A 23,452-nucleotide genomic window follows, 5' to 3' on the forward strand; every position below is an offset into this window, starting at 1 on the left:
GTAAGTCATAAATTATACGCTTGGTAGTGCAAATGCCATGGGTGTCATTTCAAAATCCAAGTTGTGAAAAAATACAACTCGGCCTAGGGTTTCGGTCCAAGTTGTGAAAAAATACAACTCGTCCGATTTGCCCGAAATTTTACGAGGGTTCTAAACGCCTCGAGGCGATCATGTCGGTGCCTTGTTTTCAGAAATTTGAGTCGTTTCGGCCATGATCGGGGCCCTCGTGTACTTTCCAAAAAAGTTATCGTTCGTTAATGAAGTTGGGGGGGCAAACGAACTCGAATCACTTCGTGCCACCCGCCGACATGATTGCCTCGATGTTCTTCACAAGCTCGTAAATTTTCGGGCCAAAAAATTTCAATTCGCCACCTTTGTCGTCACTACTTGAAATGCAACTTTTTAACAAATTAAATGCTCATCTAATAATTATATTTATTATAGATATATAAAAAAAATAAATACTAACGGATTTATACGTATGTAAAGATAGTACGTAAGCCAACAAACTAAGCTGGGCTTCGATATTCAATTCAGATTACGTTAATGGGGGCCGGCTGTCTCAGGTTTCAGGCATCTGTAATCCATTAATTGGGATGGGTTTGTGACGGATCGGATTCAATCAAATTTGGGTAAAGCTATTCCAAATACACCGCTGCCAATACGGTGCCGCTTTGAAGACAACAAAAACATAAGGGATAAATATTTTTTTCTCTACCATCAAAATACAGAAGCCTGGTAAAACTATTCCTATCCTGCGTCCGGTTCTTAGAATCTAACTGATTTCAATTTGTCACGACAAAAAAAAAAAAAAAAATCCTGTCGGGTAACATGCCTCCAAAACATTTAAATAGAACAGCCCTCTTGCTCATATCTAGTATCCAATATTTGCTTCTCTTTGCAAACTCGAAACCAGTTTCAGAGGTGTTCGTTAATAAACATGTTCTGGAATTGGCTTGAACTCCCTCACCGTCGAGTTTTTGCTGCATCAAAAGAATATTTGATTTATGATATCCATATGAACAAATAAGGAAGTAAACAATCAAGGCAAAGAAATATAAGCCCACCATAATATTTGTTGGGAAAATGTCAATTCTTCAGTCCGAGTGATCACGAAAACGGACAATTTTGTTGATGAAAGGCCTCTCACGGCGATAGCTGTTAATAGAACTCACAAGTAAAAACAAGGGTTAAGGGAACAAAACTAACATGGGGAAAGAGAAAAAGGCTATAATACTCGCTAGTAATGATTTTCAAATGGATGGGGAGCAAAAGAAGAAACTTACATGACAAAAGATGACACACAGAAGCAAGCCAACCCAATAGAAAAATGAATTGCAAATGTTGGCCAGAAATTTTCACGATCCAAAAATATCTTCTCAGAAATAAGAGTGGTTACACCTGAAAACAACAGAACTGTCCATCCTGAAGGCAAGCAGCTGGAAAAGGAAAATGAGGAAGAATCCTGTGGAGAAGAAGAAATTAGTTCAAGGTCAAAATAACACCAAAACAAACAACACTTTCATATAAAAGCCATACCTGGAAATAACGCTTTATGAATACCATAGAGTATAAAATCCTCAAAATCATATCTTTGCAACAGTCAAGAAACCACAGATAAATTACTTTAATATCAATTCTGGATGCAGATAAATTACTTTAATCTCAATTCTAAATGTAGAATCTGTATGAATCGTTAGAAAAATAAATTGTTGTTCACTGCAGAGTTCAAACAATTCAAAAAAGATTTCGGAACATACCAAGACAACAAAAGAAAAAGGCACAAAGAAGAATGCCCACAATGAGAAAAGGATACTTAAAGAATTTGCCAATATTAAGCCAACTGCACCAGCGGAACGAATCAGCAGAACATTCAGGACTATATAAATCAACGAAAAAACAAGCAACGAATCATTTGAGCGTTTGAGTTGGTTCTCGGTTGCAACTGCGTGTAGAAATGCTTCGGACGTTCCTGATGGAAAACCAGAATAATCTAAATATAAATTTATGGAAAAATTGTCTTAAAAAAAGCAGTAAGATATCTGGGTTACCTCTCTCACTTTCTACTAGGAAATCATAGAGGTTGAATTTTTGACATTAAATGACGACTGCCAAGTACAGTTCAGGGACATTGACTAATTAGTCAAAGGGTTAAGACATCTGTACTATCCGATCATAAGAAAAGTACAAATTTTTGAGTTTTTAGTTTCTATTACATCAAAATTGGAGATTGGGTCTACTACACAATTCATATAAAATGCCAAAAAAATCCTAGGATTATTAAGAAAAAGTAAATGGTATAAAAGTAATATGTGCAGCTAAAATTACTTAAAAAATGGGAAACCTGCTATTCCTAGCACAGCTCCTTTTTTTCCATTGTTTTAACAAACAAAAAGGTGACATGTTCACTGATCCATCGGTTCAACTGGATTAACCAATTTGATATCAAATACATTATTGTGATTGAATTAATAAAAAAGATTATAATGATATTAGTATGATACAATTTATACTTACTAACTTGATGTATGTATTAAATAATCCAAAAATACAAGATTTATTGAGTATTTGAGGAAAACAATAAGAAAAGTGTGAATTTTCATACAATCCTTTTGTCCCATAAAAATGACGAGCTTTCCTTTTTTGGACACTCCCAAAATAGATGAAAATTTCTTTATGAAAGCACTTACCAATTTTAATTCTCCATATCACCCTTAACTTTGAACCCATCGCTTTTCAAATTTAAATTCACATTTTTTTCAAATTTGAATTCACCTTCTTGGCCCACCAAAAGTTATTTTAAAAGGAATGTTTCATTAGAAGGCATGTCTTTTGTCAATAAAATTGGACTGCTTCACTGGTACGTTGACCAATTCAATCCCATTCAATCAATAAACTGATCAGTTTAATCCAGAATAGTCTAGGTCATTTGGGAATGGGTTACGGGGGTGAACAGACTGAAAATGAGATCAGTTCACAATTCACCTGCTGAACCAGCCAGTCCCATCCAGCTTTTAAAACACTACTTATTTCACAACTATCAAGTAAAATACGATAAATGGATAACTAGGACTTGGGATCGGTTCTGTCAAATTTCCAGCCAAGAGAAGCATTTTACCATTGATTTTTTATCAAATATTTAATTTGGTTAAATGTCTTGTGTTAAGCTGACCTTGAATTGTTACCATAGCTGTCCAAATAATCTTTTTCTTTTTTGATAAGTACAGCTGTCCACAGCGTACCGTATATTTCTTTGTAAATATAAGCAGATGCCAAGAAAAAATCTAAAATGAGGGAAGTGAACAAATACTCATGTCATGAAAAATTATCAGCATGACAAAAAGCTACTCACCATTCATAGCCAAGAAGATTATATAAAGGCAATAATACCGGAGGGCTGTTGATGCTTCTCCATCACTCCATTTCCGACCATACAACAATCTAATGAGAGAATAAGAGTAACTTGGTCCAAATGCCATAAATACAAGTCCTACAAGACATACAATTGCAAATTCAGACCAAGTGGGGAAAAAAGGTGACAAAGAAAAATGAAACAAATAATACCATCCCAGTGTTTTTAAAAATAAAATGAAATTACTCATATACAGTCGTCAACTTGTACCATCTAGATATGTAAATTGAAGTCAAAAATTTTGCATAGAATTGTTACAAAAAAAATTTATCAGAGCCTTTGGAAATTCAAAGATGAAGGGAGGCATCTATACCGCTGATATAACCTATTAAACCCTACCCCAAGCTTTTGGTTCCTCCATGGTGACCTTCTGACACTCAAGCTACAGCCACCGCTTCATGCTGCATGGCCAGACTGTCTTAGCAGACTCTCATTCCCCTCAGGCTTCTCACAAATGCATTCATTTCTAATTTTGTCGTCATCTCTTTACAAGTTAGTAAAACTAGACAAGTATTGACTACCCTCGAACAGAACACAGGCCAAGTGATTTTTATAATTGTTAATTTTGAACTCGCAAACGCAAAATGTTAAATCACATAATTTAACCCAGATATTTCATACCAGTATTTTTACCCAGTGTAGAAATTAAGCTAAACTTCTCATTTCATTTTCCTCATTATATGTGTCAAGTCAATACCACCAATGGTTGCAGCTGCAACTCCTTACTCCAATTCAAGAACCGGTGTACTCTCTAACTACAGAAACTAGATCTGGAAATCCACGATAGTTTAATCCCTTTTCTGTTGGTAGTTGTAATTGGGCAAGGGAATTCTGTTAACTTTGAGAGGAAATTTTTGTTGGTCAGGCAGGGAGTGCTATGAGTGTAACGTTTGGGCTGTGGCACATGCACTCAATTAGATTTTCGTCCATCTACTTTTACTTTTCCCCTATCTCCTCAATCTCCATTCACTAAGTATGGCAATATGAGATGTGCCTGGGCAAGATGCTTGTTGGCAGAACTCAACAAAGTGAACAGGCGAATCAGATAATCAATCATGTAATTGGCTGGCCAAAGACCAATGACTCTAGACACCACTACAAAGCAGAGCAGACTTGCACATTAATGAAGGGAGGCTGGGGACCCAAGAACCGTCTTGTGCAGGCTAAGCTCTGTTTAAACAATCAGATTTCTGCATAAAGAAAAAAAAAATCAACTTTTTTCAGAAGCGAAAATTGCAGAATTTTGTTCATCACACCTCAAACTCCTCCACAAAAAACTCGATTTGTAAAACCATCGCGGAGGGTTGGGGGGGGTGGGGGGTGGGGGAGTATTTGGTATGAGTATCTGGAAAACATGTCCAGAAAAAAACTCGATTTGTAAAACCATAGCGGAGGGGGGGGGGGGGGGGGTGGTCTGTGGTATTTGGTATGAGTATCTGGAAAACATGTAACATAAATGGGCAGGTCTTTTAAACGATTGCAACTGATTAAATACTATGATATGGCATCAAACAAAAAGAAAGGTTTTAGTTGGAGAGGGGGTAGAGATAATCTGATTTAAAAGTCCAGCCAAACTAAGAGGTTTCAATAATTGCACTAATATGACATCTTTAGCTCAAAGAGGGGATAAGTTTACCTACATGAATAAGCAAATCTATCTCAATCTCTGCAAAGCATAATGTCCTCTCCTCAATCTTAATAACATCACATATTTCCTATGACCACTACAATGATACCTCCCAGGAACAAAAAAGAAAGTTGTAAATATATAAATAGATTGATTCAAGAGTGGTGAGCATAAAAACATACCAATTAACATAACTAACTTCAGGGCCTCTGCAAGGCGATTTCCCAATTTCCTACTTCTATCTGGATATTGTCCTGTCAGTATATAAATAAAATTAATACACAAGTACTTTTTTACAGCTCAAGAGAAATTAAAAATGCATGATTTATAGAGATATACTAAAGCAGCACTCTTTATCAAATGGAGTGTTGAATCACTACTTATCCCAAAAACTTAAGTTGATAGGAAAATGGTTGAAATCATTTAGTTAATATTTTTCACACTCCTTTTTATGCATAGGCTCAAACTCTATCTCAATAAGTGAAGGCCAACACCTTACATAAATGCAAGGTATATATTAAAGAATTAGGGTTCGAACTCAAAACATTTCTTCTGATACCATGTTAAATCAACACTTACCCTAGAAACTTAAGTTGATAGGAAATGATGAATTTAATTAATATTCTAATATGGTGAAAGAAATATAAACATCAAAACCAAGAAAATGATAAACCATGAGGAAAATGAGATATGTGCTGGATTTTTGTGTCCAAGAAAAGGAAACAAAGGAGAGATGAAAACCTGACGCAGACCTTGCAAAGGTAGCGTATGAACTTTCTTCAAAAGGAAGAAACACTAGCCTCACCACTAAGCTTCCTGGAACATGATAAAAGTTAACAGATTAAGCACGCTAAGAAAGTCAAAACAAGAAAACAATAAAATCCATTACATTTTTTTCAGTTAACATAAGAGCATATCAAAATAAAATCCATATTTGTTCAATAAACACTCCAGTTGTGATCATAGGGTAATTAACCCTACTCCAAAAGATAGCTGGACCACATACTTACCTAGTTTGTCTACAAGTCCATATACAGCTTGGTTATATGGTGTATCCAACCACACAAGGACCACCTTTTCTCCTTCCTGAAGGATCAACTTCCGAAAGGATTGAAGGGTAAACAGAAAACACATCTTTGACAGATGACTATCATAATCCTTCAAAGTTCCTGCTCTGCAAGAGTACTCTGTTATTCAGTAATGCACTAATGATTATGAAAACAAGAACAAGAAGACAGGTAATAATTGATAAGGACATGTCATTACATATTGGTGGTAAAGAAAAAAACAAATATGTTTCATACTTTATAACACCATATGACTTCATGATAACACTGTTCTGATATTGAGAATTATTCTCTCAACAACCCACCACTGGCGTTTTAACTGAAAATATTCAGTTGCGGCGTATATGTAGAGAATAGGAGCAGGCAAATATATATAACGTCTTGTTTTTCTTTAGGAAGCAAATACGGGCGTGCAACCTCATTTGGAAGATATAATGGTCAGCTGGGCCCCTATAAAAAAGGCATACGGCCAACAAACTACTGTAGATCACACCTAAGCTACCATATTATTTCAGCTTAGCCTGCCAAATAACTCTGGACACATAATAGGATAAATAACTCAAGTGTGAAAGACTCTAAATGGTGTGGTCTACAAATTTGAACCAGATTCCTCTCAACAATACATTTTTGTGTGCGTATATATTAAAATGAGGGGTTAAATATACTTTAGCCCCCTCAACTAACAACAATTTTTTATAAAGGCCCACGAACTAACAACTGTGACACTTGAGTTCATCAAACTACCATTTTGTTGTAATTTAGCCCCTTTGTTAGCGTTGATTGACACTTAAAAAAACCCGAAAAAAACAAATGGGGTTGGCCGAGCCACCCCCCTCCCCTGGTGGGTTGGGGGTGGCTCGCTGGCAACCCTTTACGTTTTACCTTCTTCTTTTTTTCTTTTTTAATTATTTAATTTTTTTGATTTTTTTTTTTTTTTTTAAATGAAGGGTACTATAGGAAGGATGATAGACACACATGACCACTTTTTCATCCAAACAGACAGCAACATCTAATGGAATGGCTTAAATGTAACAAAATAGTAGTTTGATGGACCCTAAGTGTCACAGCTATCAATTTGTGGGACTTTATAAAAAACGGTTATTAGTTGAGGGGGCTAAAGTATATTTAACCCTAAAATGAAAGTTTCAATAACAAATTTGTAAGAGCATTCCCAGCAGCTTCCTCGTCATTTTTCCTATATTTAAGGATTCAAACTATTTTTTGCTTACCTATATCAAAATACATCCCAATAGCTTCCCTTAATCATTCCCTATATCATTAAAATATTATTTTTTTTATTTTACTTTTTTTTTTTATTATTCTTTTAATTTATTAAACAAACTTTCTCTCTCTCCCTCATATTTCTTCCCGTAGCCATCTTCTTCTTCCAAGGGTTTGTCAATCAGATTACCCAAATTAGAAACTCTAGTCCACAAAATAGCATCATCACCGCACTCTTCCTCTTTTATTTTTGTTTCAACTGATCAGAGACCCAAAACCCCAACCTCGTCGATAAAGCTAACTTTTTTTATCAAACCCCATTATCACTGATTTCTCGGATCACAACCAACCAAAATAAACAATCAAAATCCAAACAAAGCACAGTTGAATGGAAATGAAAAGAGGCGAGATGATGATGATGAAGACGATGTACAGATCGGGTTGGTTCAGCTTTGCCCAGGCGCTGCCCACTGCACGACGACGGTGGCTCAACCACCATTCTTCACTCTCTCTCTCTCTCTCAGCTTGAACAGAACGCTCACCATTCTCTCTCAATCTCAAACTTTCTCTCTTTTTGGTCTCCTCTCTACCTTGTGTAGAACATGGATGAAAGTTGAGAGGTTGAAGAAGATGGAGTTTTGATGTTTTGCAGAGAGGGATGGCGTGTTGACAGGAAAGGGAAAGATGATGAGAGGTGTGCGGAGAGAGAAGAGTTTTTTTTTTCAATTTAATAAGCATCTGGATCGCTACAGTGGAACCCAAAACATTGGGTTCTACTGTAGTAGCTGATGGTTTAAGGAAGCATATAGGGAGTCTGTTGTGGGACATTTTTTGCGATTTTTTGGACATATTCTCTAAACTTAGGGAACAGACTCCCTTATAGGGAGTCTGCTGGGAATGCTCTAAACCATTGCAAAGCTGTCAATTCATACCATTCACTTTCAACATAAAGGGAATGTTAAAACTATCCAGCTCACGAGTAAGTATAGGACCCACAAGATGCAGCCTAATATTTTTTCCAGAGAAAATTGAAGTCAGTTAGCTCATTGCAGAGGACTAAATGAGATTCACACAAAAAAGGCGTCTAGGATTCACAACATTCTAAAGATCTAATGTGTTCTATTTGAGAGAAGATAGCTGAAGGACAAGCTTAAAGGTTAAATTTATAGAAATATTATCATTATTATATTGACATTTTTGTTTCTTTTCTCTTCTTTTATTTTCTGGTGCAACAATCATAGCATATTCATCATTGAAGGAAAATGATGCACAACATAAAATATTCTATACCTAAAGGGGAACAGATCAGAACTTCTAAATGCACGAAAAAGAAGATAATAGCCCCAATAGCCGAGGAACAAGCAAGCTCCATATGCAGCTTGTGACAATGCAAATACGAACACTTTCTCCTGCAAGTAATCAATGAATTACTAATAATTAGAAGCTTTATCTAATCCTTATCCATGTAAACCATCAAACTTAGGAGAGAACATTTACAATGAGCAGCCCTGCATTTTGTTCATCACGTTCAAGGACCAAAACAATTTTTGGGGTTTTGTTTTTGGTAACCCGGAAACAGAATCTTATGAAAAGCAACAGAAACGTTAGAGTACACCAAACCATACAACTTCCATTCCACCCAAACCTCCTTCTCTAACAGTCAACAACAGAATAAAAACCCTAACAATTGTTTTCCATTTCTTGTTTGATAAAAAATAACCTCCACTTTTTATCAGTTTATTGGATGGACTCAGCAATAAAGAAATCTGTACTATGTATTGAAATATCAGCTCAAAACAATGTTGATATTCCCCTTGTTAAATAGGGACAATTTCCAATAGGTAGTTCATTCATCAATTAATAATGGCTTTGGAAGGCTGGACCGTGCCTGTGACAACAACACAGAGGCTGCTGTCACGCTAATTGGACCCCCAAAGTTGAAAAGATTCTAAATTTCCAAGCCTCAATTGTCTCCTTTTGTGCATCTTTTAACTTTATCATCATCTAACTCCCATTTTGCCATGCTTGACATATATACAGAAGAAGTCCTTTCCACAGACAGGTAATCCTTCCATTTAACTTAAATCATCTACCATTTACAAAAGAAAGCAGTTAAGAATTATGAACATTTTGTAGTGAAATACTCACCATTTCTTGATAGAATACATTTGATTATAACCATTTCTGATGGAGAAAGAGAAAAAATAAAATAAAAGCATGATAATGATTGGTCGCAACAAAAGTTCATTTTAGATACATTCATAGATACGCCACACAGCAACTCTACTTTTAACATCTTAGAAAAAACATTAGCCTAAGGTAATGATGGGTGATTTGAATTTCTCTCCAAATTTCACCTTCCTAGATGCCCTTGTCCTGTGTTCTAACAACCAGTTTCTCTAACAAGAGACAACTAATGGTGAAAAGCTGGTTCCATGTAATAAAGTGTAGTTTAGGCAAGCATATTATGTCGTCCCGAGTTGTAGCATGAAGATACAGAAATCCACAGCCATCACTGGCCAGGAATCCCCGCACTACACCCTTCTAAAAACAATAGAAAAATCTCCTCATACATAAACAAGTCATGCACCTGCCAGGTGGCAAACTAAACTGATCTCTTTGAGCCAACATTATCAAATTCCAGACTAACTCTATGAGCCTGCTAGAATGGCTCCTGTCCATTGCACAAGGAGGAACATTGACCATTCAAATTGGGCCAACAAAGCAGACAAATATCCAAAAACCAATAAAATCACTCCATTTGTGATAGAGGCTTGCCATTTAGGGTCCTACATAGTAACTTAGTATTTTAAAAACTTAATTTAATGAGTACTTATTGAACCTCTGTGCATTTGTTTCTTTACTAGAGTTTTCTTTTTTCTTTTTTTCTTTTTTGAAATGAGAGTTTTCTTTTTTCTACTACTACTACCACAACAGCTAGAGTTTCTTCAGTAGCATTATTATTTTGCATTTTTCCCATGCATCACTCAATTTAACACACACACCAAAAAAAAAAAAAAAAAAACCCATAAAATTTGTGCGCCATGTAAGCATGATAATTCCAATAACCAATAAATGATGCAAACTGCAAACATCAAGAACCAAGAGATATCATCAAATCTAACAATATAAACGGGAAGAAAAATATATCAGGATCTGGTGGTCGGACAAAGCAAATTCACAACATATAAATATCAAGATTGACAGCATAGTCTGATTTCAACCTTACCGTGTCAATTTGATTGACAATGAGGATATACATTGTTAAGCAACGCGCAAGCGTAGCTGCAGTTTCAACCACCAACCGCAATTTAAGCAGAAGCAAGCTCTGAGAAAGGATATACAATGGCTCTGCCAATAGCTCTAATACACAAGCACAACCTGCCATATGATATTTACTGGTCTCATGGATCAAGTTTACAATAATATAATAAAAGAAATATAATATTGATTTAGTTCTAACTTAATCTGCCTAAGATCCCCTAGACCAAGTAGCTCAAGTAATATTTTTTTATACATAAAGATATCAGGCTCATAAATGCACTTTGTCACCAGTATTTTCAAAAAATCAGCGCTATCTAATAGTTGCTGCGAATAAAATTTTTGGCATCCTCAGACAAAAGAAACAGTCAACGTCTAAAGTCAATAAAGCAACAAACTTATATCATCCAAGCTATAACTCCTGTACTTTGTGGTGGTTCTCTTAAATTCTGTGAACTTGCATGATATTAGTTCTACATCTAAAGGCATGCAAACAACAACATTGATTGTTGAGGAAAAAATCAAAAAAAGATAGACTTGTGAATCAGGATTAAAGAACTCTTCTATAAGCTAAAATTTATAAGCCAAAAACCTTCATAGAGAGAGGATCTACAGCAAAAACATAGAATTGGAAAAATTGAAAGTAGATGCAGAACTTTACCATTAATCAAAATAGCCTGTGCATATGGATTAGAATAACTTAGTTCTTGCCACCAAAAAACAAAAAAGCATGCCACTACTGTTATAAATACTCCAAGTGGGAGAGTCAACCAAGCAACTTTCATTAGCTTCACTGTGTTTTCTTCCACTGAAGTGCCATCGCTGCAGCATAAGACATAATTTTTATAGGAGTTAGATTTATGCTCAGAGTATCATGCACCAAAAGCCCTCACTTAGACCACAAAGAAGAGATAAGTATCTCAACCATCAAACATAAACCTCAAATTTTTGTCCTTAACTTAAACTGTTTATGTTCAAAATGTGCCATATTTAACATCATAAAAGGATAGTGCATTAATACGAATCAATACATAAATTGATCACATTACAAAATTGTCATGCAATACAGAACTCAAGCAGTACGACAGCTGTTTCACTTACATCCAACTAGGGGGTGTCAATACCTACAGACATGACTCAAACCCAACCCAAAGTTAGTGGGTTTGGGTTTCCCTTAATTCTGTAGGAGTCAAGATCAAGTTGTTTTTTAAACTTCATCATTAGACAGGTTATAATTTGGTTGACCAGCCTAATCCATAGTAAACTAGCAATCATGATTTATTATCACACGTATAGTGACACATACTCCTTTTGAACCAGTTTCACAAACTATTTTTACATTACATAATTGCTTTTAAATAAGATTTTAAATAGAAGTAACTAAAAGTAAAGGTTATACTTGTAAATTAAAAGGGAAAGCAGGTAACTAATGGTTACAATTCCAAATAAAATGTCTATTATTAATGAATTTCATCTTTTAATAAAAGGAAAAAAAAAATGAATATGGATTCATAGGTAAACTGTGTCTACATGAGCTTGGCCTGTTTATTAAATAAGTCACGCAGACCATGTCATGGGGAAATTTTCCGTAGTTAAACAGGTCGTGGTCAGGTTGACACATACAAAAGAGTACCTGTTTCTCGACAGAACACATCTATAACCTGTCAAAACGAACTGCTTACTCCATCATTAAATTGCATTTTGCAATAACTTCACAATTATCAACTCTTCCTTCATCTCATAAAAAAATCTACTAAACTAAAGCAAACAAGAGTTAAGTATTCACCACCAAATACAGCATTTTAGTTAACTTAAAAATAATCTGGTCAACCCTAGAATCAAAATTTTAGGAACCAACAACTGTCTCACTCTCAAGCCTGACTAAAACCCAAATGAATTAATTTATGAAGCCAGTTTAAGCAAAATATTTGATCAACACATGAACAAACTAGACACACACATCTGGCTGCAAGGTAACATACCGGGAGATTAGAAGGAAAAAAAAAAAAAAATCCCTATTTGGGAGCACCTTTTAATGTCTGCCCGCAGGCATGCTCGCCGGAATCCCTCCCGACTGAGAAACAAAATACAGGTGACAAAAAGATGGAATTGTACCGCATAAAGCTGCATCAGAGAAAGGAAATTCATAAAAAATAACAGTTCTAATTAAAAGGATTCAGAAAACAGTTACTTATCAAAAAAAAAAAAAAGGATTCAGAAAGCAGTTGAAAAATCCAAAAAGACGAAGAAGAAGGGGAGAAAGTCTTTGACATTCCATAGAAGGAACCTTGAAAAGTTATAGCAAACCCTTACGGCTTTTTTTGTTTCAGCTACTCCATACATATACCACAAGTTATGGAAGAAGTTTCAACAATTTGCACCAAGAAAACACTACATTGGCATCTAGATTACAACCGAAGCCTAGAATGGATTCCAATAAACAGGAAAGTAATTACAAGCTTCAAAAGACAATGACAATAACTAATTCATCAAAAAACTGAAAGATGGTGGATATTGTTACCGCATAGTCCTCTTCTGTAAGATGCCTCACGATCCATGAGTTGAATACAAATGGAATTCCCCTTGACAAGAACTGCGTGGCTAATCCGAAACAGAAATGAAAATAATAATAACAAAAACGAAAATGAGAATATCTAAATGGAGCGAAAAAAAAAGCCTCAGTAATTGAAAAAGAAAACAATTAGAGAAAAAAAAAATGAAACTAAAAAACTTTCTCTACTTTTCTTTTTCCTCTGCTTTCTGAGCAACCAAACAGAAGGTAAAGAAAGTTGAGCAAATTGAAAATTTCGCATGAGATTTATAGAGAACTAACCGAGTAAGTATTTGAAAGTGCGAGAGAAATCGGTAGGGTCTTTGCCTCTCGGCATTTGCGGCTCAACCGTTGACATCTGCAAATGAAACTGCTTCTTTGAGTTAGCCCCCAAAAATCATAAATTTCATCTATAAATATGACACTAAAATAACCGGGTCGGATCGGACGAATAAGCATACTCTTTGTACTAATTGCAGTGAGCCTTACATATTTCGCAACCATATATGCCGCCTTTTATATTTATTTTTCTCTGGTTATTTGATACAAAATAATTTTTAAAATTAAAATAATTTTTTTTTTTTAAAAAAAAAAAACGAATGAATAAATTGTGAGTTTTCTTTAATTTTTCAAAATACAAAACTGTTTGATTTATTCTTTTATTATTCATTTTTAACCAAATAAAACCTACTCATTTTTGTTTTTTATATAATAAAATCATTTCTGACTTATATATACAAATTTTAGGGTATAGTAAGTATTTAATAATGCATATTTATTATAAACACAGAATGAAGATGGGTATTCGTATCGGTCAGAACACCGATGGGCATATTGTGGAGGGCATCCTGGCAAAATTACAAACTCTAAAGAATGGATCTTTCAATTATGTAGCTAGGAAGGCAAATAATGATGTTCATGTACTTGCTAAATTAGCTACAACCCATGTCATAGATTCAACATGGGTGGAGGAGACTCCACCCGGAATCTGTAGTATTGTCAGGAGGGAAGAATTTTTTCCTCCTACGTGATCTTTCATTGGAATGAAGTATTCATTTTCAAAAAAAAAAAAAAAAAAGATGAGTACCAGTGTGATAGTTAGAGATGGAATGAGAGAGGGATTGGCTACTTTGTCGACGCCAAGAGACCACATCATTGAGTCAGATATTACAGAGGCTATTGTGGTTTTGAGAGCAGTCAATCTATGTTGTCAGCTAGGCTTTAACAGGGTGGTCTTGGAAGGTGATGCTCTCTAAGTGATGCATGCTCTTAGGAAATATATATGGGAAGAGATGGAGCTGTTATTTACATGATCTTATTGAGGAAGCTCGAGGAGTATTAAATTGTCTACAAAGTTGGAAGGTTAATTATGTTAGACGACATCTCAATGGTGCAGCTTATCGCCTTGCAAAAGAAGCGCTCTCTCTTAGAGATGAACTAGGTCTTATTGAGGAAATTCTCTAATGTAGTTCGGATATTATCTCTATTGAGTGTCGTGCTTAAAGTTGTTTATCTATAATATCGCTCGATTCTAATAAAATAAAAAAATAAAAAAGCATTTTTATTATAAGGACAATCATACTACTATATCAAACATATTATCATCACTTTTATTTAGTTTTCTACAAATAATAATACTATTCCTACTTCTCCTTGAGTCCAAAAATCAAGTTGAAGCATCATGAATGAAAAGAGAAAGAGGAAATACAATTTACATAATACTATACATTCTCATTATGTCTCTCATAATATTTAATACATAAAGATTAATTTTTTTTTTTTCAAATCCAAATAAATTTTCTTAATTTATACTTAAAATCATGCCACGTCATTTGTATGAAGTAGGGAATATGTTAGTTTTGCGGGGGGCAGTTTGAAATGGTGTAACATATTACTGTTACGCAAAGCGCGGTGTGGGCTTTGCCCGTTTCTCGCTTCCATTTCATATATCTATGACTATGACTGTGTATCTCTCTCACAGGCCAAACCAGCAGGCTTTGCCTCCGCAAATTTTACTGTTTTGGAGATGACAGCGTGGCTGACTGGACACAACCGCCATGTGTTCCACCAGTAAAGCCCCTCCGCCTCATACCGGTATCTCTTTCTCTCTCTCTCTCTGTTCCTCTCTCTCCCTCTCTCTCTCTCACACACAGAGATTCAATGATGGATCCATTAGGCTTAAAGCTTTCGTCTTGCATGTTTCAGACATCTGGGTTTCTTATTCTCCTTCTTTTTCTTTTGTATTTTTCACGTTTCGAACAGGGATCTCAAGTTTGTTGTTAACGAGAAAGAAAAGAAAAAACAAAGGTGCAGGTGTTGAGCAATTTGTATTTCCATCGTTTGAATTGTAAAAGAACATTGCGATGCGAATCTTAAGCAAGTGTACGTAAATTCTTATAAACCTGTTGATATTGAATATGAAATCAAATAGGTTACGACCTTAGAATATTAATTTTTTTTCTTTTTTTCAACGTGGTGGGCTCATTTGTTAAGAGAGTATAAAAATATTAATAAAATGATTAAATTCATTGTTCCTTAAAGCTCGAGCTGCAGATAAAAATGACTTGAGTTGAGTTCAAGGGAGGAGACATTCTGGCTTGTGATTTCATAAAAGTTATGGACCAATATTCATCATAGTACTCCCTTTCTCTGTTGCCAATGTGTTTGTTATGCCCTCATCAAACCTCCCAATTAGAAACCCATCTGTCTGCTCTTATATGATTCTTGTAGGAATATATACTATGGCAATTCCCACATGCCATCTGAATAGGAAAATCTATCACAGAGTTAGGTTCAATAGGTTTTTTTCTAAACAAATCTTCTTTAGACATCAGGGCTGCTATAAGCAAGTCAATATACAAGCTACGGTAGCTACCACTCTGCTTTGTCTTATGTGCCCATTCTCACTTCTCTTCTTGGTTGCTTTTCACTCCCTTGTCACCATCGATTCTTTTTTAACCTTGGTGGGATGCAGAATACTAAATTCTGTCGTTTTCCCCACAATTGTAGGATACTCTAAGCACCAGATTAGTGGGATTCCGCTTCATAATTGGATTGAAAATTAATTTTTAATTCTCTATTACTGTCTAAAATTCTTCATTTGCATTGCTTGAGTTCATTTATACTCTTAGTAGTTTAAAATGTCAATAAGATACAATGAGTCCAATTCCATTAGCCCTCTGTTTTTCTTTGTTTTGTAACTTCTGTTGGAGCTAAAGAGAATTTCTGTTTCTAATATAGAATCACTCTGATAATTCTCTCTTCTGTATTGGTCTTGCAACAATTTGAATTTGTCAGGATGCTTATTCGCTCCTCTCCTTTGAGTCCTGATATTCTTCTTTCATAAACAGGCTCATTTACTTCTTGAGGTATGGAAAATTCAAATGGTTTGTCAAACTTGAGAAATTTTGCATACACAGGAAGACAGTTACTGCTTCCACCTAAAAGTAACTTTCAGTGCATCTTTCCATCCAATGCCAATTACAATGCCAGATCCATTGCCGGATCAGAAGGTTTTCCAGAGCCCAATGGGGGACAACAAGTACACCATCAACGCACTTCGTCGGCTAGCTTGCTATTAGAGGAACAACCCTCTTGGCTTCAGGAACTCCTTGATGAGCCTGAGACACCTGTGCGCAGAGGTCATCAACGTTCATCAAGTGACTCTATTGCATGCTTGGACAGAGCAGCCAAGGCATTTGAAGAAGGTGGATACAAGTTCAAAAATATTCCTGCTGGAGCTTCTAGGGAATCTCCTAACTTTGATCATCATAAAGTTTTGTCACAAGCTTCCTTTTATGCAAACTCAAGCACTTCTGTTACCTGCTCAAATGGCCTTTCATCTACAAGTGATGGCATTAGTTTTCAAAACTCAGGATCCTCATGCCCTCCACAGGAACCTGTTGCAAGGAAAGATGCTGCATATGCTGCATATCTGGAAGGCTCTTCGATAAGAAGAGATTGCTTCCATCCTAATCCTTCAGCATCCAGGACAGATTCAAAACGTGCTAAGCAGTATGTAGTCCACTTCATTTGTTTCCAGAATCATTATCTTTATATTTTAGCCTTCAAAATATTTTTAGCTCTAGCTTTGTAAAATCTAGCAATTTTTAAGTGCTTCCACTCTTAATATATAGTATGTACAAAATGCAGGAAATTTAGCCAAGAGCCATGGATCAGGAAACTTCAATATATAGGTGAACTGGAAAGAAATGTCCAAGCTTTGCAGGCAAGAAACTAAAATCCTCAACCTTAGAATTGTCCAGTTACTAGTACAAGATTTGACATTAACGGCCAATCTGACCTTACAGGCAGAAGGATATGAAGTTTCAGCAGCACTTGGATTTCTCGACCAGCAAATTCTTATATTGGGCATGGAAAACATGGCCCTCAAGCAACGATTGGATAGTTTATCTCAGGAGCAATTTATAAAACATTGTAAGTTCTTGTTATAAGAGAGAAACGTTTTGCTGCTTTGCTTCTTTCTATGTTGTTTTTATTATATCATCTAAACAAATAGCTTCAGTTTATGATTTTAGATGTTGCATCCTTGATACAATCTATTTGTGTTTTCCTCCCCCATATGTTCTTTACCAATTTTTAGAAGTAGAAAATGGCCCTCTTTTGCTATGGTTTTCATTGAAGTTATTTCATTCTTTCATGGACACTCTAAGAATCTAACTAGATCCTGGTTTCATGGTATCATTCGAATGCCCTGGACTTGGTTTGGTACAGTGGAACAGGATATGCTACAGAGAGAAATCACAAGGCTTCGATGTTTGTACGACCAGCAGCAACAACAGAAGCAGCAGAAGCAAAAGCAGAAGCATTCTACTCGTCGTTGAACGAAAAAGTAGAGATCTTAATTCCCAATTTGCCAACACCAGTATATATCCTAAGGAAGCTGGTTCCAGATAAAGCAGTTGGTAGCTTACCCTACAGAAGATATTGATAAACAGAACTGATGCAAGAGCATCTAAGTTGAAGCAAAGAAGACCCCTATTCTATTTTATCCAGTCCATTAGCTATCTCAATATCAGTCTTTTATTATTATGTTATGCTTTATGCCATATATTTGTTAGTATTTTGAAGAGGGCATGTGACATTTAACGAAGTTGGAGGGTTAAGATTTATTTGTTCTATGAAATATGAAGGGCTAGGATTCTAGGGTTACTAAAGGCTATTATAAATAGCCCATTTTGAGTCATTGTAGGCACCTCTTTTTTTTCTTCTTGGACTCTTTGGAGCCTGGAAATTGATCTTTTATATTTAATAACTTCAATCTTTTCTTCTTCTCTTTGCTGTAAACTTTTTTGCTGCTTGAATTTCTTCTTGAACCCTTTTGTAAGCGTCTGATTTAGGATGCATTCTATAATTCTATTGATACTCAAAACCATTATTGTTCTTGAGGGAATATGTAAGACATCATCATAATTCATACACCTAACACTTCCAAGACGCCCATATGAAACTCTCACTTACAAAATAATAAATAAATAACAAATAATGAACAATGGAAAATAAAATTATGGAGCCTCCAATGCCATTTTCATGACAAATTCCATGCTGGACATATTGCAAATGCTACAAAGATTTGCTGGTCCGCCTACAATACTTATTCAAAACTAGATACAAAAATTCTGCCCTGCACCTATTTCTAACCTGAAAAATTTGCTGGTCAGCCTACAGTGCTGATGCACAATTATATACAAAGCTATACATACAATTTATTATTTCTTTCTGATCAACTTCAGAGTTTTTATCTTTTTCTTCCACCTCAAAACTGCCATTTTCTGAGATTTCCGATTACGATATCTTTGCCGATCCTTCAACCAGCCATTATAATCCTTCCCTCGCTTGCACTCTATGAAGTCTGCTAGATCATCATAATCGGATAATTTTCGGGAGTCATCTAATACACAATTCAGGAAGATCTTCCCATTGCAGGTTTCCACTGTTTCCTCCTCTGTCCCATCAATAGACTCCTTCATTTGATTAAGGATCGAGACATTCTGTGAAGTTTGTACTTGCTTGTTTTCCATTATTTGATGGAAGCTTCTGAGAGAGTCAGAGGTAGAAAGACAGAACAAAAAAAAATGTTTTTGCCTTGAGAAAGAATCACAGGAGTGCCAAAGATCTATGCTAATGACAGTGCTCCATTCTTGGTGAGACTCATAAATACTGAGCAATCATATCACACTTGATTTTTGTCACCACACAAAATTGAGCCCTACTAGTTTCACAACACAGATTATTATTAGGACAAGGTGTGTATCAATGCATTTGGACGTATCCTTTATTTTGACAATAGCATGTGTAGTAGTAATATTTATTCCACTAGTACTGAACGTTATGCTTAGCATAATTTCTGAGAAAAAACTTTCCCAAAAACTAGACGTGGTTAGTTCTTTTTCTATTTGGAAAATACATGTTTCTAGCATAGCATAAACTTTTCATGCTCCCAAACACTAGCCAAAATAATGGTTCGTCATAATATATCCCAATTCGAAAGCAAAAAGCAATCATTAAGACATTGGATGCATGAACTCGTTGCTTTACATGCTCTACACGATTACCAAAAACCATGCTCATATGATAGAGACAATAGTCATGTACCTTAAGTGGAGCGTCTGAATCTTTCGAAATCTTGATGCAACTCTTCTACTAGATTTTTGGTTCACCAAGGGCTGCAACATTTGCCACAAACTTCAAGGCATGAACTACAATACCAAGTAACTTGAGAAATTTAGACTAGGAAAAAAATGAAATTCACCTCTTGAACTTCATCTAATCTGGTTGCAAGCAATGACCTTAGTGCTAACAAATCACCCTCTTCAAAAGCAAATAGATTCATCAGTGCCATCATCATAGATATGCAGCCCTTCACTAAGAAATTAAGCCCACTATTAAAACTTAGAGACAGTAAGCCTGAAAAGTGCAAAAGCATCCACTTGGACTCCTTATGCCTTGTTGTGTGAGTTTTCATCATGTCACTCAAGAATCTTTGGACTGGTAGACAGGTATTGAATTGTTGGAAACAGCAAATAATACCCGCAATAAAATCATATTGCTTACATGAAGATGCATTTTCCAAGGTTTTCAGACATCCTAAATTCCCACTATGCCTTAAACAACAAATAGCTTGCACCAATGAACTACTCAATAACTTCAATATGGAAGCAAGAAGATAAATATCTTGGGAACTTGTCTCCCCCTTTTTATACAATACAGTATCACTAACATCATCTGAGAAAGCTCTAAGTATGATACAATCTAAGATTGATAAAATCTCGTCTCTGCATAATTCATCAAAAACATGTTGATTCTCTTTCATATACAAAAGAGATCCAGCCACCAGGTCAGATTTTGTAGCAAAGAACATATTGTGTAAGTAAGAGTCCCACAAATCGTCTGATTTGGAAACCACACGGTCAATTTTATTTCTTGTAGCTTCCTGAACATAAGAGTCAAAAGTCGGCTGACTTCTCTCAAGCATACACAGATTGGCAGAAGCTTTAGATCCTAAAGGATGACCATCCATCTGCAAACTAGACATGTGTCTGGTGTATAAGATGACGGACCTTTCAAATGCTGTAAGGTACAAATCCAAAAGTCTAAGATCCGGCCTCAAATTCTTAGAAGACATGCAAATACCAATGGCTTCAGATACCAATGAAATTACATGGGCCTGGAACATCTTTGGCGCAGAAAGCATGACGGGGTTAAGAAGCAATGATATGGCTGAAGTGAGGCTCAGTTCAGGAAATCTAAAACCCTTGTCATGCTGCCAAACTAAACTGTTAATGAAATTCTCAAAAGCCTGCTCATCAGAAACCGATAGGACAAAATGAGCAGAAACCACCTCCAGCACACTTCCAATATCACCAAGACGAAAATGGCACGTAAACAGCACTTCATTTTTGGAGGAAGTAGAATCAACTAGCATGAGGTACTCCCTCAATGATCTACTTGTTAGAAGCTCATCTGCCAAAACCTGAAGATAACAATTCCACGTTAAGTTGTGTATGCCTTCAACAAAGCTCTCATAAAAGAAGCTACCTGGGGAGGAAGGTACAGAAAAGTGGAGGGAAAAGAAAAAAATGAAAGCTTTAGATGAAGGATGCTTAATCTTGAAAACATTTTTTGCTTGAAACAATAACCCTCAATGTTCAGAATCAAGTGCGAACCACAAAGCTAGTAATGCAGATTTACAAAAAGCACAGAATAAGAGCCAGGACATTTGCAATTAATTCGCATACAAGGAGGAAAAAGATTATACTGAGCAAGCTAGGAAGGTCATAAATAGCACCACTCAGCACCAGCAACACCAAGCCATTACTATCCACATATTAATAGTGTCACCAGCCAATGAATAATGAAAATCACATGAAATTCAATTTCTCAAATGCATTGTTCAAGCAATCAAACAATACCCTAATCCATCACGAAACCTACAAATAATACTACCATGTACTTGCAGAGCAGCGAACTCAACATGACAAGCACGCAAATGTTATTAATGGCTCAAACAGAATCAAAATCAAAATGTTTTGATGCCTTGTCAAACAATGGACCTACGCAAAAACAATGTGAATTTGGAATGATCGACGATTACCTCGAGCAATGAACATAAAAACGGTCGGCAGGGATCAGAAGGCTCCAGAAAACACAAGGAAGCCGCGAAGTCCTCGGCGACCGAGGTCGTACAACCACCATCACCGCATTCACGCGAAACCGACTTCTCGAAGCTAAAACTCTTTCTCCTCTCCCTCTCACAGTCTCCAATAGCGTCCAAAGAAGTCAAAACCTTGACTATGAAAAGCAGAACCCGGCCTTTCTCCGACAACAAATTCTGGTCGCATGCAAGCAAACTCAAGATCACCAGACAACACCGCAACAGCAGGGTTAATTCTTCCACAACGCCGGTACGTATATCTGTGCCCGAGTAGCTAAGTTCGTGTAAATCGGAGAAAAACCGCTTGAATCTGCGGTCGAGTTCTTCGAACAAGATGTCCGAGAGTTTATGGACGTCTTTGAAATCCGCTTCAGGAGGTGAAGAATTAGACCGATAAAACGCTCCGTTTAAGGACAGGTGGAGCAGTAGGGAGTAGATGGCTTTCGTGAGTGGCGGCTTCAGATCCTGAAATTCAAGGAAGTGAAAAGGCAAAAAAGGAAAAATGCAAGTAATACAAGAGTAAGGAACTACCTGTATGAAAACAATTGAAAATTTGTAGTACCTCTGGGGATTGAATTGCGGAAATTAGGGCTCGGAGAGGAGGAAAAGGGGTTTGTTTGGACGGCGTAGAGTGATTCTTCTTGATTCTTGTGGTACGCATCGCTGAAAAAAACGCACACAGAATCTAACCTAATCCAATAAACATGACACCATTATTTTGGAATAGTTTTAGCCATTTACAACGGGTAGAGATGTGTTTGGCTCGCGGCCTGCCGGGCTTTTGATTTTCTAGGCGGGAAAAACTGAGAGAAAGAGAAACGCGTTTACCGGACATCGGATTGAAAAATGCTATTTACAACGTCTTGACGTGGCAGTCGTCGGCCCAAAAAAATTGGGCTAGAAAGCTCCCATCACCCTTGTAATAAACACCCAACATTTAGGAAATTATTATTGGGCTAGAGGCTTAGCGCTCTATCCCAAGTGATTTTGAATGTCACTCTAGCCACTAGACATTCAAGTTCTCCCGTTATAGAACAAAAAAAAAAAAAAGTTCTCCCGTTATAGTTTATACCACCTAGGGTGGTTGGTTTAATGTCCAAACAATTTTTTCAAAGTGTTTAGGTATATATTAGGACATGAATTTAAATCTTGTAGTGAAAATTTTATTGCTTAATTAGTATAAACTACCTTAGTTCTCATTGATGTCTTGATAGGACTTAGTCGGACTATTGTTTAGGCTCCTTATGTGCGACTTCCCGTGGATAAGTGTTATTATAGTCACGCTCAAGTAAAATAACTACCATTGATCTCCTCCGCTTGCCTTTTCGATTAGAAGAAAGTAAGAAAAAACATAAAAAAAATAAAAAATAAAAAACAAAAAAAAACAAAAGTTATCCCTGACGATATTTTTTGTGTCTTTCTTTTTTCATATATGCACATAATGGAATTAGGGGTCTCCGTTTGGAAGTTTTTCTTTAATACATATTATATCTATTAAGCTTAGATTTGGCCTATCAAAAATTCGGATTCGTCACTGTACATATAGTGCTTGAGTTAACTTTGTTCTTCGAGTGGCCAATCAAGCTTCTAACTTCCTTTGCCCCTCTGCTTCATTGTTGTAGTAATTACTGGGGACCTT

General features: G+C 36.1%; 2 protein-coding genes and 1 pseudogene across 6 annotated transcripts; 1 reads left to right on the forward strand and 2 right to left on the reverse strand.

The window, feature by feature from the left end:
* Positions 1–580: 580 nt before the first annotated feature.
* LOC132183062 (lipid transporter) lies at positions 581–13,587 on the reverse strand. Of its 2 annotated transcripts, XM_059596458.2 has the most exons (15): positions 13,422–13,587; positions 13,110–13,189; positions 12,618–12,712; positions 11,250–11,410; positions 10,557–10,708; positions 8,618–8,736; positions 6,050–6,213; positions 5,781–5,855; positions 5,222–5,293; positions 3,353–3,490; positions 1,817–1,972; positions 1,540–1,592; positions 1,287–1,465; positions 1,068–1,158; positions 581–983 (listed from the first exon to the last, which is right to left on the reverse strand). In XM_059596458.2, exons 1-14 carry the CDS (start codon positions 13,495–13,497, stop codon positions 1,098–1,100), a joined length of 1,581 nt encoding a protein of 526 aa, XP_059452441.1. In that variant the 5' UTR covers positions 13,498–13,587; the 3' UTR covers positions 581–983; positions 1,068–1,097. The 2 variants fall into 2 exon arrangements, with proteins under 2 accessions (XP_059452441.1, XP_059452442.1); XM_059596459.2 differs by lacking the exons at positions 581–983; positions 1,068–1,158 and having other exon boundaries at positions 1,293–1,439.
* A 1,582-nt stretch (positions 13,588–15,169) lies between these two features.
* On the forward strand, positions 15,170–18,384 carry LOC132182983 (uncharacterized protein At4g06598-like; annotated as a pseudogene). Its single transcript, XR_015912164.1, has 5 exons — positions 15,170–15,233; positions 16,490–17,153; positions 17,292–17,367; positions 17,450–17,576; positions 17,874–18,384. The product of XR_015912164.1 is annotated as an uncharacterized protein At4g06598-like (transcript).
* Positions 18,385–18,644: 260 nt separating this feature from the next.
* On the reverse strand, positions 18,645–22,653 carry LOC132181247 (2-isopropylmalate synthase). Of its 3 annotated transcripts, none has more exons than XM_059594376.2 (5): positions 22,376–22,651; positions 21,754–22,278; positions 19,912–21,132; positions 19,755–19,825; positions 18,645–19,196 (listed from the first exon to the last, which is right to left on the reverse strand). In XM_059594376.2, exons 1-5 carry the CDS (start codon positions 22,472–22,474, stop codon positions 18,869–18,871), a joined length of 2,244 nt encoding a protein of 747 aa, XP_059450359.2. In that variant the 5' UTR covers positions 22,475–22,651; the 3' UTR covers positions 18,645–18,868. The 3 variants fall into 3 exon arrangements, with proteins under 3 accessions (XP_059450359.2, XP_059450361.2, XP_059450360.2); XM_059594378.2 differs by having other exon boundaries at positions 19,192–19,368; positions 22,376–22,653; XM_059594377.2 differs by having other exon boundaries at positions 19,192–19,371; positions 22,376–22,653.
* Positions 22,654–23,452: the final 799 nt, after the last annotated feature.

The sequence above is a fragment of the Corylus avellana genome, chromosome 5, assembly GCF_965113065.1.
Source record: "Corylus avellana chromosome 5, dhCorAvel1.hap1.2, whole genome shotgun sequence".
Taxonomy (NCBI): Eukaryota; Viridiplantae; Streptophyta; class Magnoliopsida; order Fagales; family Betulaceae; genus Corylus; species Corylus avellana.

Coding starts and splice junctions, on each gene's coding strand:
- LOC132181247 (XM_059594376.2), bottom strand. CDS start 22,474: ATGCGTACCACAAGAATCAAGAAGAATCACTCTACGCCGTCCAAACAA. Junction 22,279..22,375: donor CCGCAATTCAATCCCCAGAG/GTACTACAAATT, acceptor CTTGAATTTCAG/GATCTGAAGCCGCCACTCAC. Junction 21,133..21,753: donor TTTTATGTTCATTGCTCGAG/GTAATCGTCGAT, acceptor TGTTATCTTCAG/GTTTTGGCAGATGAGCTTCT.
- LOC132183062 (XM_059596458.2), bottom strand. CDS start 13,497: ATGTCAACGGTTGAGCCGCAAATGCCGAGAGGCAAAGACCCTACCGAT. Junction 3,491..5,221: donor GAAGTTAGTTATGTTAATTG/GTATGTTTTTAT, acceptor TATGTCTTGTAG/GACTTGTATTTATGGCATTT. Junction 1,466..1,539: donor TCATAAAGCGTTATTTCCAG/GTATGGCTTTTA, acceptor TCTTCTCCACAG/GATTCTTCCTCATTTTCCTT.